Source organism: Acomys minous, assembly GCF_964271855.1.
Source record: "Acomys minous genome assembly, chromosome: 13".
NCBI lineage: Eukaryota > Metazoa > Chordata > Mammalia > Rodentia > Muridae > Acomys > Acomys minous.
The window spans coordinates 10,209,552-10,230,569 of NC_140495.1; the positions used below are offsets into that span (position 1 = coordinate 10,209,552).

At 39.8% G+C, this 21,018-nt stretch overlaps 1 protein-coding gene across 31 annotated transcripts in view; it reads right to left on the bottom strand.

Moving 5' to 3' along the window:
* Positions 1-21,018, bottom strand: part of CLASP2 (cytoplasmic linker associated protein 2) — a 178,860-nt gene that overhangs the window by 91,611 nt on the left and 66,231 nt on the right. For 24 of the 31 annotated variants that reach the window (XM_084754510.1, XM_084754512.1, XM_084754516.1 and 21 more), the window contains 2 exons: positions 19,912-20,058; positions 7,424-7,503 (listed from right to left, as the gene is read on the bottom strand). In XM_084754510.1, coding sequence (XP_084610636.1) covers positions 7,424-7,503; positions 19,912-20,058 — 227 coding nt within the window. Of the gene's footprint in view, positions 1-7,423; positions 7,504-19,911; positions 20,059-20,426; positions 20,621-21,018 lie in introns of those variants that run through there. The other 7 variants (XM_084754505.1, XM_084754507.1, XM_084754503.1 and 4 more) reach the window with 2 other exon arrangements.

The following is a 21,018-nucleotide window of genomic DNA, read 5'->3' on the forward strand; positions in this document are numbered from 1 at the left end:
GTTTGAGATGTGTCTGAGACTCCTAAAAAAAAAATGCCAAAGAGTGCAAATGAATGATTTTGATGCTCAGCAGAGGTCTGGCTTAGAGGTAAAATTAAATATAATCAATATAAAAGTGCTAGATAAAACCATGATGTTGAAGAATGTCATGGAGCAACAAAATGCAAGTAGGAAAAAAAGGGTCTAAAAGTAACTATTAATATTAAACTATTTAGCCAGGCATGGTGGTTAGCGCCTTTAATCCCAGCACTTGGGAGGCAGAGGCGGGCAGATCGCTGTGAGTTCGAGGCCAGCCTGGTCTACAAAGTGAGTCTAGGACAGCCAGGGCTGTTACACAGAGAAACCCTGTCTCAAAAACAAAACAAAACAAACAAACAAACAAAAGACAATATTAAACTTTTTAATTGGCCAAATAAAGAATGATCCATCTGGAAAGGAGATGAATGTGAGAGACAGACAGAAGGGAAGTAAAATGAAAAAAGACGTGTTTTGCAACTGTTACAGCAAAACTGAACGAGGAAGACAATACTCAAGTTGGTTTGGGTGCTGTGAAGATGTGAAAGTGATTAGTAGCTGGAAAAATGTAAGGATGCAAATACAGGTGGACTTAGAAATACCAAGTACAAAACTCCCAGCACTGAGAAGAAGAGATGCAAATGGATACCCTAACCAAGAAGCTGTTTGCAACTGAGAGCTGCTGGGAGAGAGACACTAGTTTTCCTTACTTTTACACACACACACACACACACACACACACACACACACACACAGTTTTTTCAATTTTTAGATTTTATTTTATGTGTATGAATGTTTTGCCTGCGTATATATGTAGTATGTACGTATGTACGTATGTATGTATGTATATGTATCACGTGCATGCCTGGTGGAGATCAGAAGTTGTTGGGTACCCTGGAACAGGATAGTTGGGAGCCATCTTACACATGCTAGAAATCCAACCTGGGTCTTCTGCAAGAGAAGCAAGTGCTCTTAGCTGTGGAGCCATCTCTCCAGGCCCCTATCAACTTTCTCTCTTTACAAGACTGACACTGGGTGTATCATCACATTCTGGGGCAGCCCTTGTGCTTAGGCGGAATAGCTCATCTACACAAAATGAATTCCATGCCTTATGTGTGTTTTTATTGTTTGTTTTTTATAAAGAGTTATTTATTTATTTATGTATACGGGTGTGTTGTCTGCATGTATGTCTGCATACCAGAAGAGAGAATCCGTTCCTGTGGAACTATACTTATAGACAGTGATAAGCTGCCATATAGGTACTGAGAACTCAACTCAGGGAATCTAAAGAACACACAGTACTCTTAACCTCTGAGCTATCTCTCCAGCCCTATTGTTTTGTTTTGTTTTGCTTTTCTAATGAGAGAAAAACAATAAGAAGGAAGATTTTTGAGGGTAGGGGAAGGAGTATGAATGAAACACACGATATGAATTTTTTGTTTTGTTTTGTTTTTTTGAGACAGGGTTTCTCTGTGTAGCCCTGGCTGTTCTGGACTCACTTTATAGAGCAGGCTGGCCTCGAACTCCCAGAGATCTCTCGTCTCTGCCTCTTGAGTGCTGGGATTCAAAGTGTTTTGCTACCATGTCCGACATGAAAAAAAATTAAATGACACTATTTTTGTTTTTAAGAAAAAGAAATATCAAGTACAGACAGCTCCACAAGAATGGACATGGGTCTGAGAAGAGCAGCTTTTGGAGGATATGCAGTCCACCATTCTTTCCCCTACTTCTGGGGATCAAACCCAGAGCCTTGTGAATGCTAGGCAAGTACCCTTCCACTAAACTATTCCTCTCACTCAGTTTTTCATTTGTGCAATTACTTTTTTCCTTTCACCATGTGGGTTCCAGGGATCAACTTCAGGTTGGCAGCTTTAGTGGGAAGCTCCTTTATGCACACCAAGCCATCTTACTAGCCCACTTCTTTTTAAATAGTGAAAATCAGCATGTTTACTAGAGAGCAAGAAGGTTCTTAAAAAAAAAAAAAAGGCAGGTAAGAAAGTAGATAACAGCAGGTGTGGAGCACTGGAGGCCCTGGTCATGACCCTCCAATAGAGACCAAGCAGGGCAGCTCTCTGATGACTGCAGAAAACAAGTACTTCCAAAAGAGCATGGACATAACCTAACAGCACAGACATCAGACTGTTGAGCGCTTGTACTGTGAACTAAGACCTGTGTGCTCTGTAACTGCCTTTCTGCACAAGCACTTTCTGGGCTATAATACAGAGAAAAAAATGTCAAGTTCAGAAATATCCATAGTTGTGTTTTTGTAAAATGAGTATTCAAAAACCAGAAGTAAAGATATTAATGTGTTATGAGCAATAATACTCCAAGAACCTGCAGTATCAAAGCCTGGGGGAGAAGCAAAGGAGCGGTCAGTGGAAAAGACAAATGCTGAGGACCGCGGTGCCCTCAAGAAGAAGAAGAGTACTGTGCAGGAGCATGCAGGTCACCAGCAACAGGGAGGCATTTCATTCAGTACTGGAAGAAAGCAATCTGATCAGGTAACATAAAAAATCAATACGTGAGGTAGAAAACTCATGAATGAAGGTGGAGAGGTGGTCAAAAAACTGATGTTTCAGCTGGGCGTGGTGGCACACAACTTTAATCACAGCACTTGGGAGGCAGAGGCAGGTGCACCTTTGGAAGTTGGAGGCCAGCCTGGTCTATAAAGTAAGTTCCAGGACAGCCAAGGCTACACAGAGAAAACCCTGCTAAGATACTGCTCGCTGGCCAGCAAACCCTATCTCAAAAAACAGTAACAACAACAAAAACCCCAAACAAATAAACAACAACAACAAGAAACCAAAACCAAAACTGACGTTTCATCCAAATGGAATAGAGGTCACCAAATACAATATGAAGGAGGAAATGGGAAAAATGGGGAGGAGGGCTCTAACTGGGGAGAGGGAGGGAGGTCAGTATAGAAAGGCTGAGTGACAGCACCAAGGTTGTTTGATAAAGCCTCAAGGGATCATATTATTTTGTATTTACCTACAATTAAACTCTACACACACACACACACACACACACACACACACACACACACACACACACTTTAAATGAAGTTACATCACTTGGGCTTTGGGCTGACAAAGCTCCCTACAAGAACCATCGATTACCTAACAGAAACCTCAGTACCAAGCATGAGAAACCTCCGCTCCAAGCTGATGGTCAGGGTAGTCCAAGTGACTCCCGAAACAATATGGTCTACTGCTGTTGCCCTCAGTTACTCTCAGAGGTTGAAGGGAAGATGCTGTTGCTGAAAACCTAGCACACAGGACATATAGGACTTGAATTAATCAAGCTGGATCTAATCTGAAAGCCTCCTACCTATGTTCTAGCTTCCATGGTGCCAGAAAGTACTCTGTAGGCCAGCAAGGTAAGGGAGCAAATGATCCTACACAGCTGGGGTGCCTATGAATCAGAACACTAACCAGTAGGGCAAATGCCTAAAGGTGCAATAGTAGTAACTGGGAATCTTTGTGGCAATCAACTGTTGTCTAACTGGACCTAAGGCACACTCGACAGGAGGAAAATAGGCTTGCTGCTAGAGACCTAGCCAACTACTCTGAACTTGTGAGGCCATGGATCTTAGGAGAGAACCCACTACTGCCATTTTACTGCATAATTTCTAACTTACATTCTAAAAATGTATCCTTTTTATCCACAGGTAAGAGTAGCTCTCATTCCTCATCAAAGAAATTTCTCTGTATGACAAACAGAGACCATTACAGAAAACACAACTGCGGCCAGAGCTGGCTCAGTAGTTAGGAGCACTAGCTGCTCTTGCAGAGGCCCTGGGTTCAAAATCCAGCACCCACATGGTGGCTCATAGCCACCTGTAACTCCAAGTCCAGGGATCCAACGCTGTCTTCTGACTCTGCAGGCACCAGGCACACATGTGCTGGACACAACGCAGAGATCACTGGGCGTGGGGAGCCCAGTCTCAGTAGGTACATCTTCAATACAACTCCTGAACCTAAGGTTCAGGGAGTATTTCAGAGGAGGGAAGGAAAAACTGTAAGAGCCAGAGGACCCGGAAGTCTATTGTGAAACAGCTGCCTCAACAATGACAATCTCACCAGACATGCTAATGCAAAAGGAGAAAAACCTTACACAAAGCATCACTACCAACCACCGAGAGAGAAGAATTAGCCTCTCCAGGAGCCAAGTCCCTATCTGGTCCTCCAATACAAAATGGCCAGCCTGTATTCATATACACACAATCAATAAAAATGGACTCATTTCTATATAATGTGTCAATAATAAAAAAAATGAGGCCACTAATTTGAGGAGATGGAGGGAGACTATGGAAGGGGTTTGAGGGAGGAAAGCAAAGGAGAGATATTCATTATATTTTAATTATTAAATAAAAATAAAGGAAGAAGAGAAAAAAGAATGTATCAATATTTACAGTGGTAGTAACAGCTACCATGTGCTTTCCATGCACTTACTGGCATCACCCAATATAATCCTCACAACATATTTGATTACACACTATCAGTTCCTAATTTAAAATGATTACACAGCCAGTGCAGATGGTCCCTCGGCAATAATGGACTGTTGTCCAGAACAGCACATGACAACAGTAAAGGTCTGGCCAGTGGAAAAGGACCTCACAGAAGTAGTGCAGGACGAGGACAGCAAGCACAGGTAACTCACCACACCACGTACATTAAAGCTTTAATGAGAGGAAAACCCTACTCTAATAATAGCACGGTTATCGAAGAGACAGACTCTCTAGGGGCAGTGATGGTGATGCAATGGGGTGGTTGTGAAGCCTGCTCTCCTTCCTAATGCTGGGCAGCCATGACACTGTAATCATCTCATTCTGGTGGAACATACTGAACAATGAACAATGATCAAGTCCAGCCACGTTTCACAATTGTTTCTAGAACACTAACCATTCCTTTATATGAAAGGCCCACAAAACACAAGAGAGGGAAGCATCTTAAGAGAAAAATAGAATTCAAATACACTTAGATCAGAAACATTTCTAAAGCTTTCCAGTAACCTTTTAAGAACTTAAGTAGCTTAAGGACAGCCTTTCCTTTGAGAGAGCGGAACAGCTCAGTGTAGGGTTGTGTGCAGATAAAGCTCTAGAACCTTTTCACAACAGCACTCAGTAAGGAGACCCATGATAGAAGCAGCACTGGGAGTGACAGAAAGGGCAGGCAGAGTGTGAAGAAGGGTGCATTTTCACTTGTCTGTCTCTGACTTTCTCTCTTTATTCTTTTCTTCTTCTTCCTCTTCCTCTTTTTTTTTTTTTTTTTTTTTTTGTAAGGACCATAGAAGAAAGGGAGATAAAGCATTTTCCTACAGCAGAGGACTCTTGACGATGAGTCACCCAACATATCTTTCTTAGGAGTGGTATAATAATCCTTTACAGCAAAATTTCATGAAACATAAGGACCATAGCTATGTAATTCCATCCATATGTCACCCTAAAGAAGCTCTCGAAAGAGACAGGTATGGTGGCACCTGCAGTGGCAGTATGCTTGGGAGCTGGAGGAAGAAGGATCAGAAAGTCAAGAACATACTGGACTACATGAGGTCTTATTTTACAAACAAGCAAACAGACAAAAGCATCTTACAGATATGTAAGATAAACCTCAAAATCTTATAAACAGTGTGCCTTAACACAGCACTCAGCAGGCAGAAGTATGTGATCTCTGTGAGTTTGAGGCCAGTACAGTCTTCAGAGCGAGTTTTAGGACAACCAGGGCTACACAGAGAAGCCCTGTCTTGGAAAACAAAACACTCAAAACCAATAACCAACCAACCAACCAAATAAGCAAACAAATCTTATAAACAAAAAAACCCATTACAGCATAATATAGAGGAGCAAAAAGTTGGAAGCAAACTGAACGTTATCAACAAAAAGGACACATAACTCTACTCATACAAGTCACTGCTGATCAAAATTACAAACTAAGCATTTAGAAACATACCAAACAATGCTGGGCACCAGTCATTTGCAGGCTTGTTATGAACACTGTAGTGTTTACTTGTTCATTAGACATGAACTGACTGCTTTACTTGAGGATATGTTCTTTCTTCCCCTGAGACAGGGTTTCTCTGTGTAGCCTTGGCTGTCCTGGACTTACTCTGTAGACCAGGCTGGCCTCGAATTCACAGTGATCCTCCTGCCTCTGCCTCCCGAGTGCTGGGATTATAGGTGTGCACCACTACATCTGGCTGAGAATATGTTATTTTTGGCGCCTTTAGTTAATCCAAGGGGAACAACTTTCAGATCTCTACTTGACAGCTCTAACACTCTCAGAGGTCAAAGCTAATAATTATTTAAAAAATATGAACTTTACATCTGACATTGCAATGTAACATCACTAAGTCATGGATTTAATTTTACTTAAGCATTACTGAAAAAGTAATTTGAAAGTCTCATTAATGACAGTAATTAATGGCTTGGTAACGTCTAATATATCATTCATGCATTCATTTAAGGGAAAATTGTGTTAAACATTTTTAAATTTCCTCTTTTTTTGTTGAGACAGAGTCTTTTAGTTTAACTGTCCTAGAACTTGTGCTGTAGAACAGGCTGAGTGATGGGCCTGACTTTGCCTCTGGGTGTTGGGATTAAAGGCATGAGTCACCACCACCCTGGTTAAAATGTCAGTGTTCTTGGTTATGCAGGTCAATCAAAGAAAGAAGGTCACTCAAGGATGAATTAAGAAGGCCTTGCTGGCATCAGGAAGATCCAGCCTCTAAGGACTGAATCTCTCAAAGGCATATTTATTGATTGTTACAGAAAAGTCTCTTTTTTGGGTAAAACAAGTTCCTCATACCAAAACCACTAATCTAATCTATATGTTTTGGGAAGGAAAACACCATGCTCCTGCAACTTAAGTATTTAACACATACTGTTTGTAGCACTCAAGAACGAAAGATGCTCCAGGTGTGCCAGGACTGTCTTGTGACCAAAGTCATGCAAAGGCTGTAAAGCTCCTTGAGAAAAATAGCTCTAGAGATCACAGAGAGCAATCACCCCTTTCTACAATGGTTTCTTTAAGGTCATAGTACTTTGAGAAGACAACTATTTTATTCTACTGTTCATCCTAGATATAATGTTTCTACTAGATTTCCTGCTACATCTCCTCTCTGTGTGGGATGTGTGTGTGTATGGGCATGTGGGATGTGTGTATGGGCATGTGGGAGGTCAAAAGACAACTGCAGAGTTGGTCTTCTCCCTCCACTGTCATGTGAGACTCAGGGTCAAACTCGGAATGTCAGGCTTGCACTGCAACGCGCTTGACCCCGGAGCCATCTAGCTATAACCTCAAGTAAAAAAAATTTGAAGGGACAAGCCCCACTCCCCCCCAAAAACAACAAAAAACATGAGGAGGCAGAGACAATTACCATGGGCATGCCGTTTCCCTGGAAATCTTACCTGAACAGAAGGAACATCTGTAAAAGCTTTTATAAAATCATCTTCATCAACGGCTCCAGCCCCTCCCTCTTTAGAAGCACCTGTTAATTAAAAAGAAATTAGTTTTCTAAGGTATATTTTTAGGCATCTTAGCAATAAGGACAATGTAAAATATCCCTTTGATATGAACAGCAGCATAAATTTTTGAAGGATATCCCAATGTATACAAAAATGTTTCAAAACAGGACAACTTCCAGAAAAGTCAAGGCACATAGTAGTAGTCAGTTATTTGTTGATACAACAGTAGAAGTCAGATCCCACAACCATTCAAAGCATTAGTAAGGACACAAATTAAAGGGGAAAGCTAAACATTTAAAAACTGAATAGTAGGTCAGTGTGCTGGTCAAGCTTGTAACCCCGGCACTTGGAAGGCTGTGCAGGAGACTGCAGCAAGCTCAATGCCAGCCTGGACTACATAGGAAAACTTGTTATCAAAAGCCCTAAATCAATCATCAATTGGCAACTTTAAATGACATTAAATTTCAAAAAATGATGAGAAACAATGGAAACAAAAATCTATATAAGAATCTTTAGGAACACATGTGAAAGAAATGAGTGTTTTAAAATTAAACTTAATTGTATGAACCTTCACTTACTGTTCACAGAAAACCAATATGGTAAGCTAGGAGCAATTTAAGAGCTGATGATTAATCTACTATCTTTCAGCTCCACCTCTACTTTTCTCAGATGTTGGACCTAAACTGTACTAAGTCGCCATCTTTCTGCTGGTTTTAATGGTTTTTTGTAACTCTGTCAACAGGTCATGCTAGTGAAAGACTGAAAATTGTAGGAATTAGGGACTTATTCTCTTTTTGGGGGGTGGGGTGGGGTGGCGAGGACGACTTCCTGTTCCGTCATTTAAGCTCTGGCAGACTGCTTGTTCCAGCCAGTAGTTTTCCTAACCCTCACTGAGTCTGCTCACTGAGTTCCTAAGAGCCAAGACCTAGATTGACGAACACCTCTTTTAAGACTCCACAGGTTTTCTATTAGATTCTTAATTTGAGACAATAATGGGTTTTGATGTTATACATGCGATTTATTTCTATACTATTCGCCCCTTCCCTTGCCTGTCCTCTCCTCTTCCATTACAGCTGATTCCCTCCTCTTCTGAGCTATGTCTTTCTACTGTCATCACTCTTTTTTGGGCAAGGTGGGCAAAAGTTTAATTAGGGTTGTTTCAGAGTTGTTTTTTTTTTTTTAATAGAAGCAGGAGCTACACCACTGAGGAAAATGTCTGTCTCCATACCAACCACTGAGTGTGTAAACATCCTCAGGAAGGAGTGGTGCATGTAATCAATGTGGTTGTGAGAGAGGAGCGCAAAGGTCATGTGATGTCTAGAGAGTACATTCAAGTCCTTACTTACACTCTTCTGTTTCCTCCAGCACTTACATTCTTTCCTCCCTTTCTTCCACAATGTTTCATGAACCTTGAGGGGTGACATAATGTCCTATTTGTAACCAGGTACTCAACAGTCATAGAACAGTCTATGAGTTTCTGAAGTCCCCCCAGACCAAAACAGTACTAGCTCATAGTGTGTAGGTAAGCTCTAGTGAGTCCAGGCTCCACACTGGTCTCAGAGCTCTGGGGACAGCAGCTGCTTCATGGAACGGCTACCTCCAGACTTAAATACTCTTTCCACAATCTTTTTAAGTTCATTTTATGTGTGTAGGTGTTTTGCCTGGGTGTGTATATGCCCGTTAGAGAATCCCCAAGAGCTGGGGTTTCAGGAAGCTGTGAATCACTCAACATGGGTGCGAGGAACCAAATTCACGTCCTCGGCAACACCAATATACATTCTTAACCAATAAGCCATCTTATAGCCCTATTTTCATATTCTTTTTAAAATTTATTTTTAAGTTATATATTACTTTACCTCTCTATTGTAGCCTCCTCCTTTCCTCTCCTCTAGGTCCCTCTCCTTTATCCTCTTCCCCCCTCCCCTGTGCTCAGGAAAGGGGAGCCCCCAACCCACCCCAGCACATCAAGTCACACCAAGACTGAGCCTCCTAATCCACAGAGGCCTTAACCAAAGTATTCTCAAATTCTAATTCACCAAAATCCACTGACAATGCCTACTCTGAAAATCCAAAGTCTGAAGTGTTTCATCTTCATAGACAGTTCAACTGTATCTAGAATCCAGTCAGGAACCTCTAGGTATGTGTTTAAGAGTTTCCAGAAAGGGCTGGGGACTGATATGGAATAAAAGGAGAAAGGGAGCATCCTGCACTCCTGCTTCCCGACTGCTGACACAGTGTAGCATGCTGCCTCACTGTCCAGCCACCAGTTCTTCCACACAGGATAGGATGCATCCCCTCAAATGCTAAGTTAAACAAAACCACTCCACCCCTAAGCTATCTCTTGTCAGCTACTTGGTCAGAGCAAAGAGAAAAGCAACTAAAGCAAACAGTACTGTCACCAGTTCCAGGAGATTCAACACCCTCTTCTGGTCTCTGTAGGCAACAGCATGCAAGCAGTGCACAGGCAAACATGAAAGGAAAACACCCATATACATAAAATAAGTAATAATAAATTAAAAAAACTAACAGTAGGCTGGGTGTGGTGGTGCATGCCTTTAATCCCAGCACTCAGGAGGCAGAGGTAGGTGGAACTCTGTGTGTTTGAGGCTTGCCTGGTCTACAACAGAAGTCCAAGACAGCCAGGGCTGTTATGCAGAGAAATCCTATCTTGAAAAAACAAAAATAAATAAATAAATTAATTAATTAAAATAAAAGTAATGTGAGTCGCCTCCTAATCGAGCCTGGGCTAATCTGCAGTTCTAGTTACTAACTCTAACTCAAATATATAAGAATTTAATACTTAAAATACACAAGTATATTTTAAGAGACAATTCATTAAAAAACCCTTCCAATGAAATAATTTGAAATTTGGAGCTAGGTTCTACCAAAGACAATCTACAGATTCAGTGCAATCCCCATCAAAATTCTAAACAATTCTTCACAAAAATTGGAAGGAAGGACAATTTTTAGATTCTTATAAAAACAGGGGGAAACCAAAACAAAACAAAACAAAAAACACAACAATCCTGAATACTGCTCTACTTGTTAAGTTGTTGAGACTAGACAGGACTTGGACCTAGAGGAAACCCAAATACTACTGTTCTGCTAAAGGAACATAGCAATAAAATGACTCCTAACAACATTTTGCTCTACGCATAGGTCAGTGTTCTGCTAAGCCATCATCATCAGAGACGCTTCCTGCTATGGTAGATGGGAACAAATATAGAGACCCACAATTAGACCATTTGCAGAGGGTGAGAAACCTTGAGCAACACTCAGTCCAAAATGGTATGTCTCCATCAAATCCCTCTTCTCAGGGCTCAGAGAACTCGACAGAGGAGGAAGCAAAAAGACTAAGCCAGTGGGGATGGAAGATACCATGGAAACAAGGCCTTCTAGACACAACAGGACTGACACATATATGAACCTTCAACAACATGCATGGAGCCTGTACAAGTCTTAGCCAGCTGGGGTCTGAGTACTGAGAGGGAAAGTGAACACAAGCTCCATCTTTAGCCCAGAAGCTACCTCTAATTGATAACCTCTCACAAAGGAAAAAACTAGTTTTCTCACTAGGTTTACAAACCACACTTAAAGGCAGGCCCGTGCTTAGCAGTGAATGGTCAACACAAAATTGACTCAATATTTTTGGAGGGTTTTTTGTTGTTGTTTTTAAAAAATATTTTATTAATTTATCCAATATTACATCTCAATTGTTATCCCCTCCCTTGGATCCTCCCACTCCTCCCTCCCTCCCTCCCTGTTGTTTTTTGGTATCACAATGCTTTGCCTGAGTTTTTGGTTTGGTTTGTTGGCTTGGTTTGGTTGTTTAACCTTATAGGATCCTTCACTTATATATTATAGTTTCGAATTTTGTTTTTATGGGTTTTCTATGTGTGCAAATGTGTGTCTCGGTGTCTACTGTGTTTCTTGTGGTTTTTCTTTGGCTTTATTGTTTGTTTTGTCCTATTTTGGGTTGTTTGTTTTTGTTTTATTATTTTTTAGATGCCTGTTGTAATCTAATGAGAGAGAAAAGGGGTATGGATGTGGGGAGGACCTGAGCAAAGCTGGGAGAGGGGAAAATGCAATCAGAATATACTGTATACCCTAACCGTAACCCTAACCCCGAGGAGCAAGTCTGCATGGACCCCTGGCAAACATACTAAACCAGAGCAAAGAAATCCTGATTTATCTAGGCCTAGTGGTACAGGCCTATAATCCCAGCACTTGGGAGGCTTTGGCCATAATATCACTAGTTCAAGACCAGCCTGGTCTACCTAGTCAGCTCCAGGACAAGCTAGAGCATAGTAACACTTACACAATAAGCAAATAACACCCAAAAAGTGAGGGAAAAAAGTGAAATAGAACCTATTCACTAATGTCCATGAATTTAACAAGATGCTAACAGATTACCCAGCTTAAAAGATCATTATCAAGTAGAGAAAATTACAGAAGAGAATCATGCTTTTAATCCTAGCACTAAGGAAGGTAAAGCTCTGAGGTTGAGGCCATGGTGGACTACATAGTGAGCTCCAACCAGCAATGGTTACAGAATGAGACCTGTCCCCTAAAAAACCAAAATGCAAAACAACAATAAAAAACAGTAGACAGTGACTTCATGAAAATGCAGATATTCAAATTAAATGTTCTATATAAACCCATAGAAACTTTTTAAAAAGTAAATAAAACTATAAAGCATAGTAGCAGAAAAATGAAGAAAAACATTTCAAACTGCAATCCAGAAATATGTAGGAGATAGAAATGTCTAAGCCCACCAGAGACAACTGCAGAGTCTCCTGTAGGAGACTTCTGGGAATGGAGCTGAATGGCACTTAAAAGGTGGAAGGACCCCTTCAAATACTGGTGGGCAAAGGAGAAGAAGAAACAAAAGGCTCCCGAGAAGCTAAATGATAATTCCATATTCAAAAGTGGAAACCTGGCACAGCACATGACTGCATTTCTACATACCAACAGAAAAGGGCAAGTTTAAGCGGAGATCTGAGCAAAGTTTTACTCCAGACTCAGAACAATTCACCATGCAGGAAAGTCCAATGTAATGTCTACATAGACAGACTAAAAAGAAAACAAAGAAAGAGTGAAGCTTTTCTGATAATAAAAGTAACTTACTAAAAAACAAAGCTCAACCACTGAGAGGAACAGAAGCATAAGAGCAACAGACAATAGAACGAGCAGCAGCCACTGCAGAGAAGGACAAAGCACTGGGCAAAAACTCAGATGTGAAAAGGCAGCTAAATAAAGAAAGCCAAGACATATATTAAAAAGTCAAAATCACCTGAGAATTAAGTCATCCAAACTATCCAAGACAGAATAAATACATACTTGCTTTGAATGTAAAAAATTACTTTAAAACTTTCTTATGACACTTGAAGAAATTTGAATATGGAAAGAGAGGTGGGGAATGTATGTTAGAATTAAATCTATATAAAGGAAAAGGGCTATAGGAACAAGTTAAATAACATCACAAAGAAATCACACAAACAACATTTGGGACAATCTAAAATATCAAGGGCACGGAGATAGAGAAACTGGTGATGGGCTATTTTAGAAATAACATCAAAGATGCTTCTTGTGTACAACAATTGTATTGTGGTAATAACTGAGTATGCCCTCTAACTCTTAAGAAGTAAGCATTAATAATTAGGGGTGAAATGTCATATCTTACATTTACTTTCTTATGTTTTTCTACACAAAAGCATACATGTGAAAATGTTATCTGAAGACAGAGAATTTATACAAATACTGGACATCACTGGTTACACATCCAAGTAATGAGTGTTTAGTATTTACCAACTGTGCAGTACATAAATATTTTTGTAATACAAAGTATGGAGAGTCAAGCCAGGAGAAGTTTGGGGGCAACCTGATCTACAAAGTGAGTTCTAGAATAGTCAGGGATGTTACACAGAAAACCCTGTCTGTAAAAAAAAAAAAGAAAAAGAAAAGAAAAGAAAAAGAAAAAAATGAAAAACTACTACTACCACCACCACCACCACCACCAACAATAATAATAATTGTTGTTGTTTTGTTGAGACAAGGTTTCTCTGTATAGCCTGGCTGTCTTGGAACTCACTTTGTAGACCAGGCTGGCCTTGAACTCACAGAGATGCACTTATCTCTGCCTCCCAAGTGCTAGAATTAAAAGTATGCACCCAGCTTCACTATAAATCTGAAGAAAAATAAAGAAAACCACAAAAACTGGTTATAAAGGCATTTCAATGGAATAAAGAATATATTATCTAACTGTACTGACTAACTGGCCATGTATAAATAAAACGGAGGGAGAGTTAAGATTGGTGCACTGCCACTTTATAAAAAACAAATTCAAACTATATTACAGTCAATGTGAAAAAACTACTGTTATAGGAAACTAAGACTATTTTACTAATCTTACTGTCTGTCTTAAGTGAAGTTTTTTTTTTTCCTGAGTTTTACTTTGTTGTTATTCTTGTTTTGAGACAGGGTTTCTCTGTGTAGTCCTTGCTGTCCAGGACCTCACTCTGTAGGACCAGGCTGGCCTCAAACTCAAGAGATGCACCTGCCTCTGCCTCCTGAGTGCTGGGATTAAAGGAGTGCACCACCACTATCAAGTTCTTACTAAACTCTTGAAGAAGACAAATTTGGAGCCAAAAAGAAAAGGACAGATAGATATTTCAAATATCATAATAAAAATATGAGTTGAATGAAACCAGTTGTAAAAATGCCCAAAGAGACTAAAGACAAAAAAAGAATTTATCATATTCTAAAAATTCAATAAACTGATAAGACAAAAGAACACTCTGAAGCCCATTAGAAGATAAGCCCCAGAGTGAGAGGTTACCCTGCACGTCTCAGAGTCAGGGATCCGCACGCTGAGGTCTGAGGCTCTCCTGGCAGGGCTCGCCGTCCTTAGGCACCTACTGCAACAGTGAGTCTGATCCTCAATACTCACACCGCGGCACAAGAGAACAAACTTCCACAAACTGCCCCCCAGCGCAAGCATGTACAAATGCACAAATTAACAAGTAAATAAACGTAACAAAAGTTTTAAAGGTCTTTCACAATATGTGCTAACTGCTGGCCAAAAGTAAAGGCAGATAGAAAATGCAAACTAAAAGAAGCCATTTTACACATCAAGATGGAAAAAAATTAACAAGGCTGTTACATATGCAAAAGTGGAGAAGGTAAAATAATAATATGTAAAGACACACTTTGGATTAAGTAATCTCACTTAGTGAAATTTTCTACACAATAGAAACATAAAAATGTCATACTGTAAGATTTGCATTCTCCCTAATGACACGACATTGCAAACAACCTAAATGGCATCAAAAAGGAAATAGCTTTTAAAATCATGGCTACCACCTAAAAGTGTTCCCCAGAATTTCTAGTGCCAGATGTCTATTGTGTTCCCCTAAATGCAGACTCATGGTGTTTGAAGGCAAGCCTTTGGGAGAAGATGAAAGTGGTGCTGCTTTAATGAGACTTCCCTTTATAAGCGGGAAAGAGTCCTGGATGCTGTTGGCATATAGTGTTATCCACAACAGAAAGACCTTCAGCACATGCCAGTACCAAGATATTACACTGTCCAGCATTTCTTTACTAGAGAAAATAAGTCTCTACTTTTTACACATTATCCAGTCTAAGGCATACTGTTACTGTAGCAGAAAAGAAACTGCGAAAAGATATTAAGCTAGGCACAGTGGCACAATCCTATAATCCCAGCACTCGGGGAGGAAGAGGCAGGTGGATCTCTGTGAATTTGAGGCCAGCCTGGTCTACAGAGTGAGTCTAAGAAAGTCAAGGCTACACATCATCAAGAAAGGAATAGAGAAAGAAAATAAAACCAAAGCACACACACAGGAATGCCATTTGGTCTTTTTGTTTGTTGTTTCTTTGTCACCAGGGTCTCAGCCCAGAGACTTGCTATATAGCTTGAACTTCTGAGACTTCCCCTCCACTTCCCAAGAGCCAGGGTTACAGGACAGATCTCATCAAGTTTATATGATGTTCATGCATGTGAAGCAAGCACTCCACCAACTCAGCTACATCACAAGGACATGAGAGCTACCAGTAAAAGTTTGCATTATAATAAAAACCAAAAGCTTTGAGATTAAATGTGTGTGGTTACCGTCATGCTTATTTATGTACAGAGAAAGCAACTCTCTTGTATGCTGGGGAGTGGAAATGACTGGCTTCACTGTAAGGAGTGGAAACTCCAGACATCCCTGAGGAAGAGTGGACACTCTGGGCTTTGAGATGCTGGGCTTACCTACTGATGAGTATTGAGGCAGCTCCACACTGGCCGTAACATACTGTGGTGCTCAGGGTGGGCTGCCACCCAGGGAGTGTTGAGTTTGTCTGGCTAAAGCAATCTCAAAGTAGTCTTTGATATTAAAGGAAATAGTACAAACTACTTGGCTCACCTGAATGAGTGACCAAGCAAGAAAAGACAAAGAACTTTTAAAAACAGAACTTGTTCAGTTGTGTGTCTCAATGACAAGTTACTAACCTCAAATCCAATAGTAATTATAAACAATGAAATTATACCATCATCCAATTCCTCCTATTTTATAAAACAAATGGTAGCCAAAACAATTGATACAGTAATAAGAGATCCTATATGTCATGAAATAAATTTAAAGAAGGCAGTTTCAAAGCCAGGCATAGTACTGCGTGCAGAAAGTTCAGCTTTTCAAGGTCAGCCTTGGCTACATAGCAAGTATATAGCTAGTCTGGGCTCTAGACAGCCATAAAAAGAAGCACCCCCAGTTGGGCAGTGGTGGCTCATGTCTTTAATCCCAGCACTCGGGAGGCAGGGACAGATGGATATCTGTGAGTTTGAGGCCAGCCTGGTCTACAGAGTGAGTTCCAGGACAGCCAGGGCTACACAGAGAAACTCTGTCTTGAAAAACAAAAACAAAAGAAAGAACCCCAAACTAAAAAATACCAAAAGAAGGATAAATTTCAACAAGAAAGTATCTAAAAGTTTTTACATTTACAAAGTAAAAGTGACAGGTTTGCTTATTGTCCTACTTGCTAAGCTCCAGTCTGACACAGTTGTTCATTGCTGAACTTGGGGGTACAGCAAAACTCCTATTTATCCACAGAGATGAGTGTGTGGCCACAACAGCAAGGCGATTTTTATACTTTGCTCACTTATTAAATATTTGGCTCTAGGTAAGATGCTTAATTTCTCTAAACTAGAATGTGTTCTTCAGTAAAACTAACATAATAAAGTACTTAAATGAAAAGAATATAAGCAACAATACTTCAGAAGAGGGAAAGGAGGGGACCAAGAGAGCAAGAACATACATATTCTTTAAGAACTGCTGTATCTAGAACTAGATTTATAATCTTTTGGGGAATGCTGAAGATTCCTTAAAAGAAACCTTTAAATTCCCATATCTTCCCAATCAGTGAGCTTCAGAAACTCACTCCAGTGAGTCAACAAAGTGGTACCATTATAGTCCTAGTGTTAAGGATGCTGAGGAAGGATGAAGGAAGTTCAAGGCCAGTCAGCCTGGGCTACAGAATGGGCTTAAGGTGAACCTGAAGAAGCCTGAGACTGGTGATAATTAGATTCATTCATATTCCTTTGGTTTGCCACAAGTCATTTAGCTCTACTTCCCTCAAAAGCCAAAGGCATGGTGGAGATGCCTCAGTCACAGGCACTTGCATGGCACTACAAGGCCACTAAAAAACAACAACTAGGGCTAGAGAGATCAATTCCAAGCAACAGCATGGTGGCTCACAACCATCTATAATGTGATCTAATGGCTTCTTCTGTCATGCAGGCAGAGCGCTGTATACATAATACATGAATAAATCTTTTTAAAAAACAACTAAATAACAACAACAAGAACTTAAATTATAGGAGGACAATGGGAGATATGGCTAAAAGATATACATGAAAGAATGACAGCATGGTTTACAGTAGCAGAAACAAAAAACTCAAAAACAAAAAAACTAAAGACAACCCAATCATGTCGTCTAGACATCAATAATTTTCAACTAATTTAAAACCAGGGTAAAAACAATAGGTAATAAAAAGGTACACAAAGTGATATAATACAAATAGCGCCAATTTGATCTTCTCAGGAAAATACAGTATGTGTAGAGCTAACTAAGAAGAAGCTTTCTACTCACTAGAGCTAGGGCACATGACTGCTGTTCTTCGTTGTATCTATCCTGTTCCTGTCCTCAGGTGCTGGAGCTGGCCACCGATCCGGATTACTACACAGAGTTCCTTCCAACACAAAGTTACTGCAGCAATGCTAAGAAAACTACCTTCAGCTCATATAAAACCAACGTGTCTGCCAACACCAGAACATCTACAGTCAGGTTTTCAAAGAAAAACTGATAGCCAAGAATGCATTAATTCCACAAACATTATCAACATCCTCTGGCTAGCTGCTTATTTCTTAGATGAACGGACAGTGGAAGCCTGCATGGTGGCACATGCTTGTAACTCAAGCACGTGGAATTATGATTCAGAGGTCAACCTGGGCTACAAGGGAGGCACAATCTTGAAAAGCCCACAACTAAGCAAGCAACCAAGTTATCAGTGACAAAAGAAACAAGAATGAATCTGTAGTTGCCGACGAGGAAAAAGAGGAAAAAGAAGAGAAGGGAGAGGGGGAAAATGACAATGTCACAGTCTAGGAGGATGACACAATCGCTACCTAACACTGTCCTATCTGGAAGAACAATAACTACAGACTGCCTACTGCAGGCTGTGGGGATTAAATCAGCCCTTTAAGGAAACCCTTCTCATTTTAATTTTCAAGAAATCACATGGCCTGTGATAAGTAAATTACCATCTTAAATTTTATTCTAGAATTAACTCATAAAGCCAGAAATAATTACAAACGACTAGTCAAGATTCATAAAAATGTTAAATATTATGCGATAGATAGATAGATAGATAGATAGATAGATAGATAGATAGATAGATAGTCTATTTATAGCAAAGGTTTTATGAAATTATCATGTTAAAATTCTGTAATTAAAAATCAAGAAAAGCACCCCCCTGTAATGAATAACAAAAGAAATCAAAGAATAACACACACATCTTTCCAAAAATCAGAGTGTAAAAGAGAGCATCCTGTGCTATAGTGCTGTAACTGGTACCTGCAGAATATATGTCTGGATTGAGACAAAACAAAAGTAGTTAAAATTCTTTCTAATTGCACGATATATAAGAGTTAAAGAAAGGTAAAATAAACCATAGTGGTGCGCTCAGGAAGCAGAAGCAAGTGATCCTGTAAGTCTGAGTCCAGCCTGATCTACATAGTCAGTTCCAGCCAGCCAGGGCTATAGAGAGAGACCCCCATCTACTTTAAAAAAAAAAAAAAAAAAGCAAGAGAATCCATAGATTCTGAATCATATGACTTGGGAAACATGTTTGCTTGTACTAAAATGGAACACAACTTCTTTCAGAACCAACCTAGTAGACATGTAGTTTTTCTTTTCCTGTCCTTTTTGTTGTTAATCTAAGTACCATAAACAAAAAGATAAAACACAAAAATTGTCAAGACCTTGATTTTCATACCAATTAATGTAAACAAGATGTTTCCAAGATATAAGCAAGGCACATTGTGTGTGTGTGTCTGTGTGTGTGTCTGTGTGTCTGTGTGTGTGTGTGTGTGTGTGTGTGTGAGTGAGAGAGTGAGAGAGAGAGAGAGAGAGAGAGAGAGAGAGAGAGAGAGAGAGAGAGAGAGAGAGAGAGAAGTGACCTCTAGCAAATACGCATTTGGCCGTACAGACTCATTCTATCAGATACATCCAGCAGAAACTCACACCTGGCAGATATTCATGGATCCTAACTAGCATAGAAAAAATATCATTAAAAAATTAAGGCCACACTATAGCAGTTCTAGAAAGCCCAAGGTTGTGCTGCATAATTGCAAAAAATCCTGCTTTCCTTGTCTTCTTATTTATTATTATCAAATACAGAAACCATTTTGAGGCAGTTTTACTTGGTCACCACCCAATTCCTATTGTAACAAATTACTCAGGACCCAGTATCTTCTTCAACCATTTTAAATGTTCAAGTATTTAATTTACTACACCCAGACAAGTGTGAATATGCATTCTATATTTCTTTACTTCAAAGCTCTGACAGTTACAATACCCAAAAACTACCCAATCCTGAAATACCACTCCCTTTAAACACACACTCCAAAAAACTACTTCCTTTAAAGCTGGCATCTGAAAAATAAGTACCCATGAGAAAACCCAAATTCATACATGTTCTTACTGGAAGTAACAATGTATACTACTCATTTCTAAAAGGCAGCATACTTCTTATGGTGGAACACTCCCTCCAGACTTGCATTTCCACTGCAGCCATGAATAAACACACTGCTTTGAAGCACCAAACATCAAGATGCATGAAGCAGGCACACAGACCTGAAATGGATTTGCATTACCTCCAACCTTAGGGCCACCTGCTGAACCAGGCTTTCTCGAACTGTTGACAGGATTTCCAGATGTTTTAGGTGCAGGAACCTTGAAGGCTGAAGCAGCTGATGATGGTCTATTTCCATCCACTGATTCTTCATCATCAAAGCTTTTATCTGCACAAAGCATAAAAAAAACAAAAAAACAGGTACTTAAGGAAGCTAAGCTTTTTCCATTAAGACTCAAAAATAAAATAAAGCTATAGCTAAAAATCATTATTTAGCTAGGATACATTTTTTAAAAAGATCTATTAGATAAATATTATATATTGGTTAACACTATATAATTTCTGTGATTTAAAATACCATATTGTCACATTTCCTATGCATATATAGTCAAAACATTAGAGCAAACATATTAATTTGAGAACAGTCAAGGCATCTCTCCTTTTTGCTGCTCATATAAGCATTTTCTGCCAGCCCCTCCCATAGTCAATCTTCCAGCACGCCCTGCCTTATTCCTATACCCAGATTCTTCAACTTACAATCACAGATCCGTTTGCAAATCAGCCGCCTCATTCCTCCGAATTTCCCTCACCCTAGAATAGCTCCTAATAGTTCACATGGCCAAATACAGTACATTTAATACTAATCAAAGATTCTATCAAAAATAGATAGAAACAACCACAGAACCACCACTGAGGTTTGTGCCGGCATTTTTCTTTCTCTTCCCTGCCCTAGGTGCTGCAACAGCCAATCAGCTGCAAGGTGACATCATCTTATAGCAGCTACTGCTAGATGAAAGGTAAAAATTCTCCATGCATCTAAAAAATCCTCTATGCACTTACAATGTATTCTCTATCAAAAATGTAAAAGCATTTCATATTAAAGGCTTATAAATCTAGACTAATTTTTCTTTTTTAATACACATGAAAATCATATAAATAGAACAGTATCGCTGTGCTAGATACTACTGCATCAGGAAAGCATGGGCACAGCAGGGCTCACTGCTGTACATAATTAACTCTGTATGTAACCTCACAATGCTGCCTTCCAAATGGCAGAAACGAAGCCGACAGTCCTTCTCTTAATAAAGGTGACTCTGAGGATTTGTGTGGGGCTCCCTGTGGAGTGTGC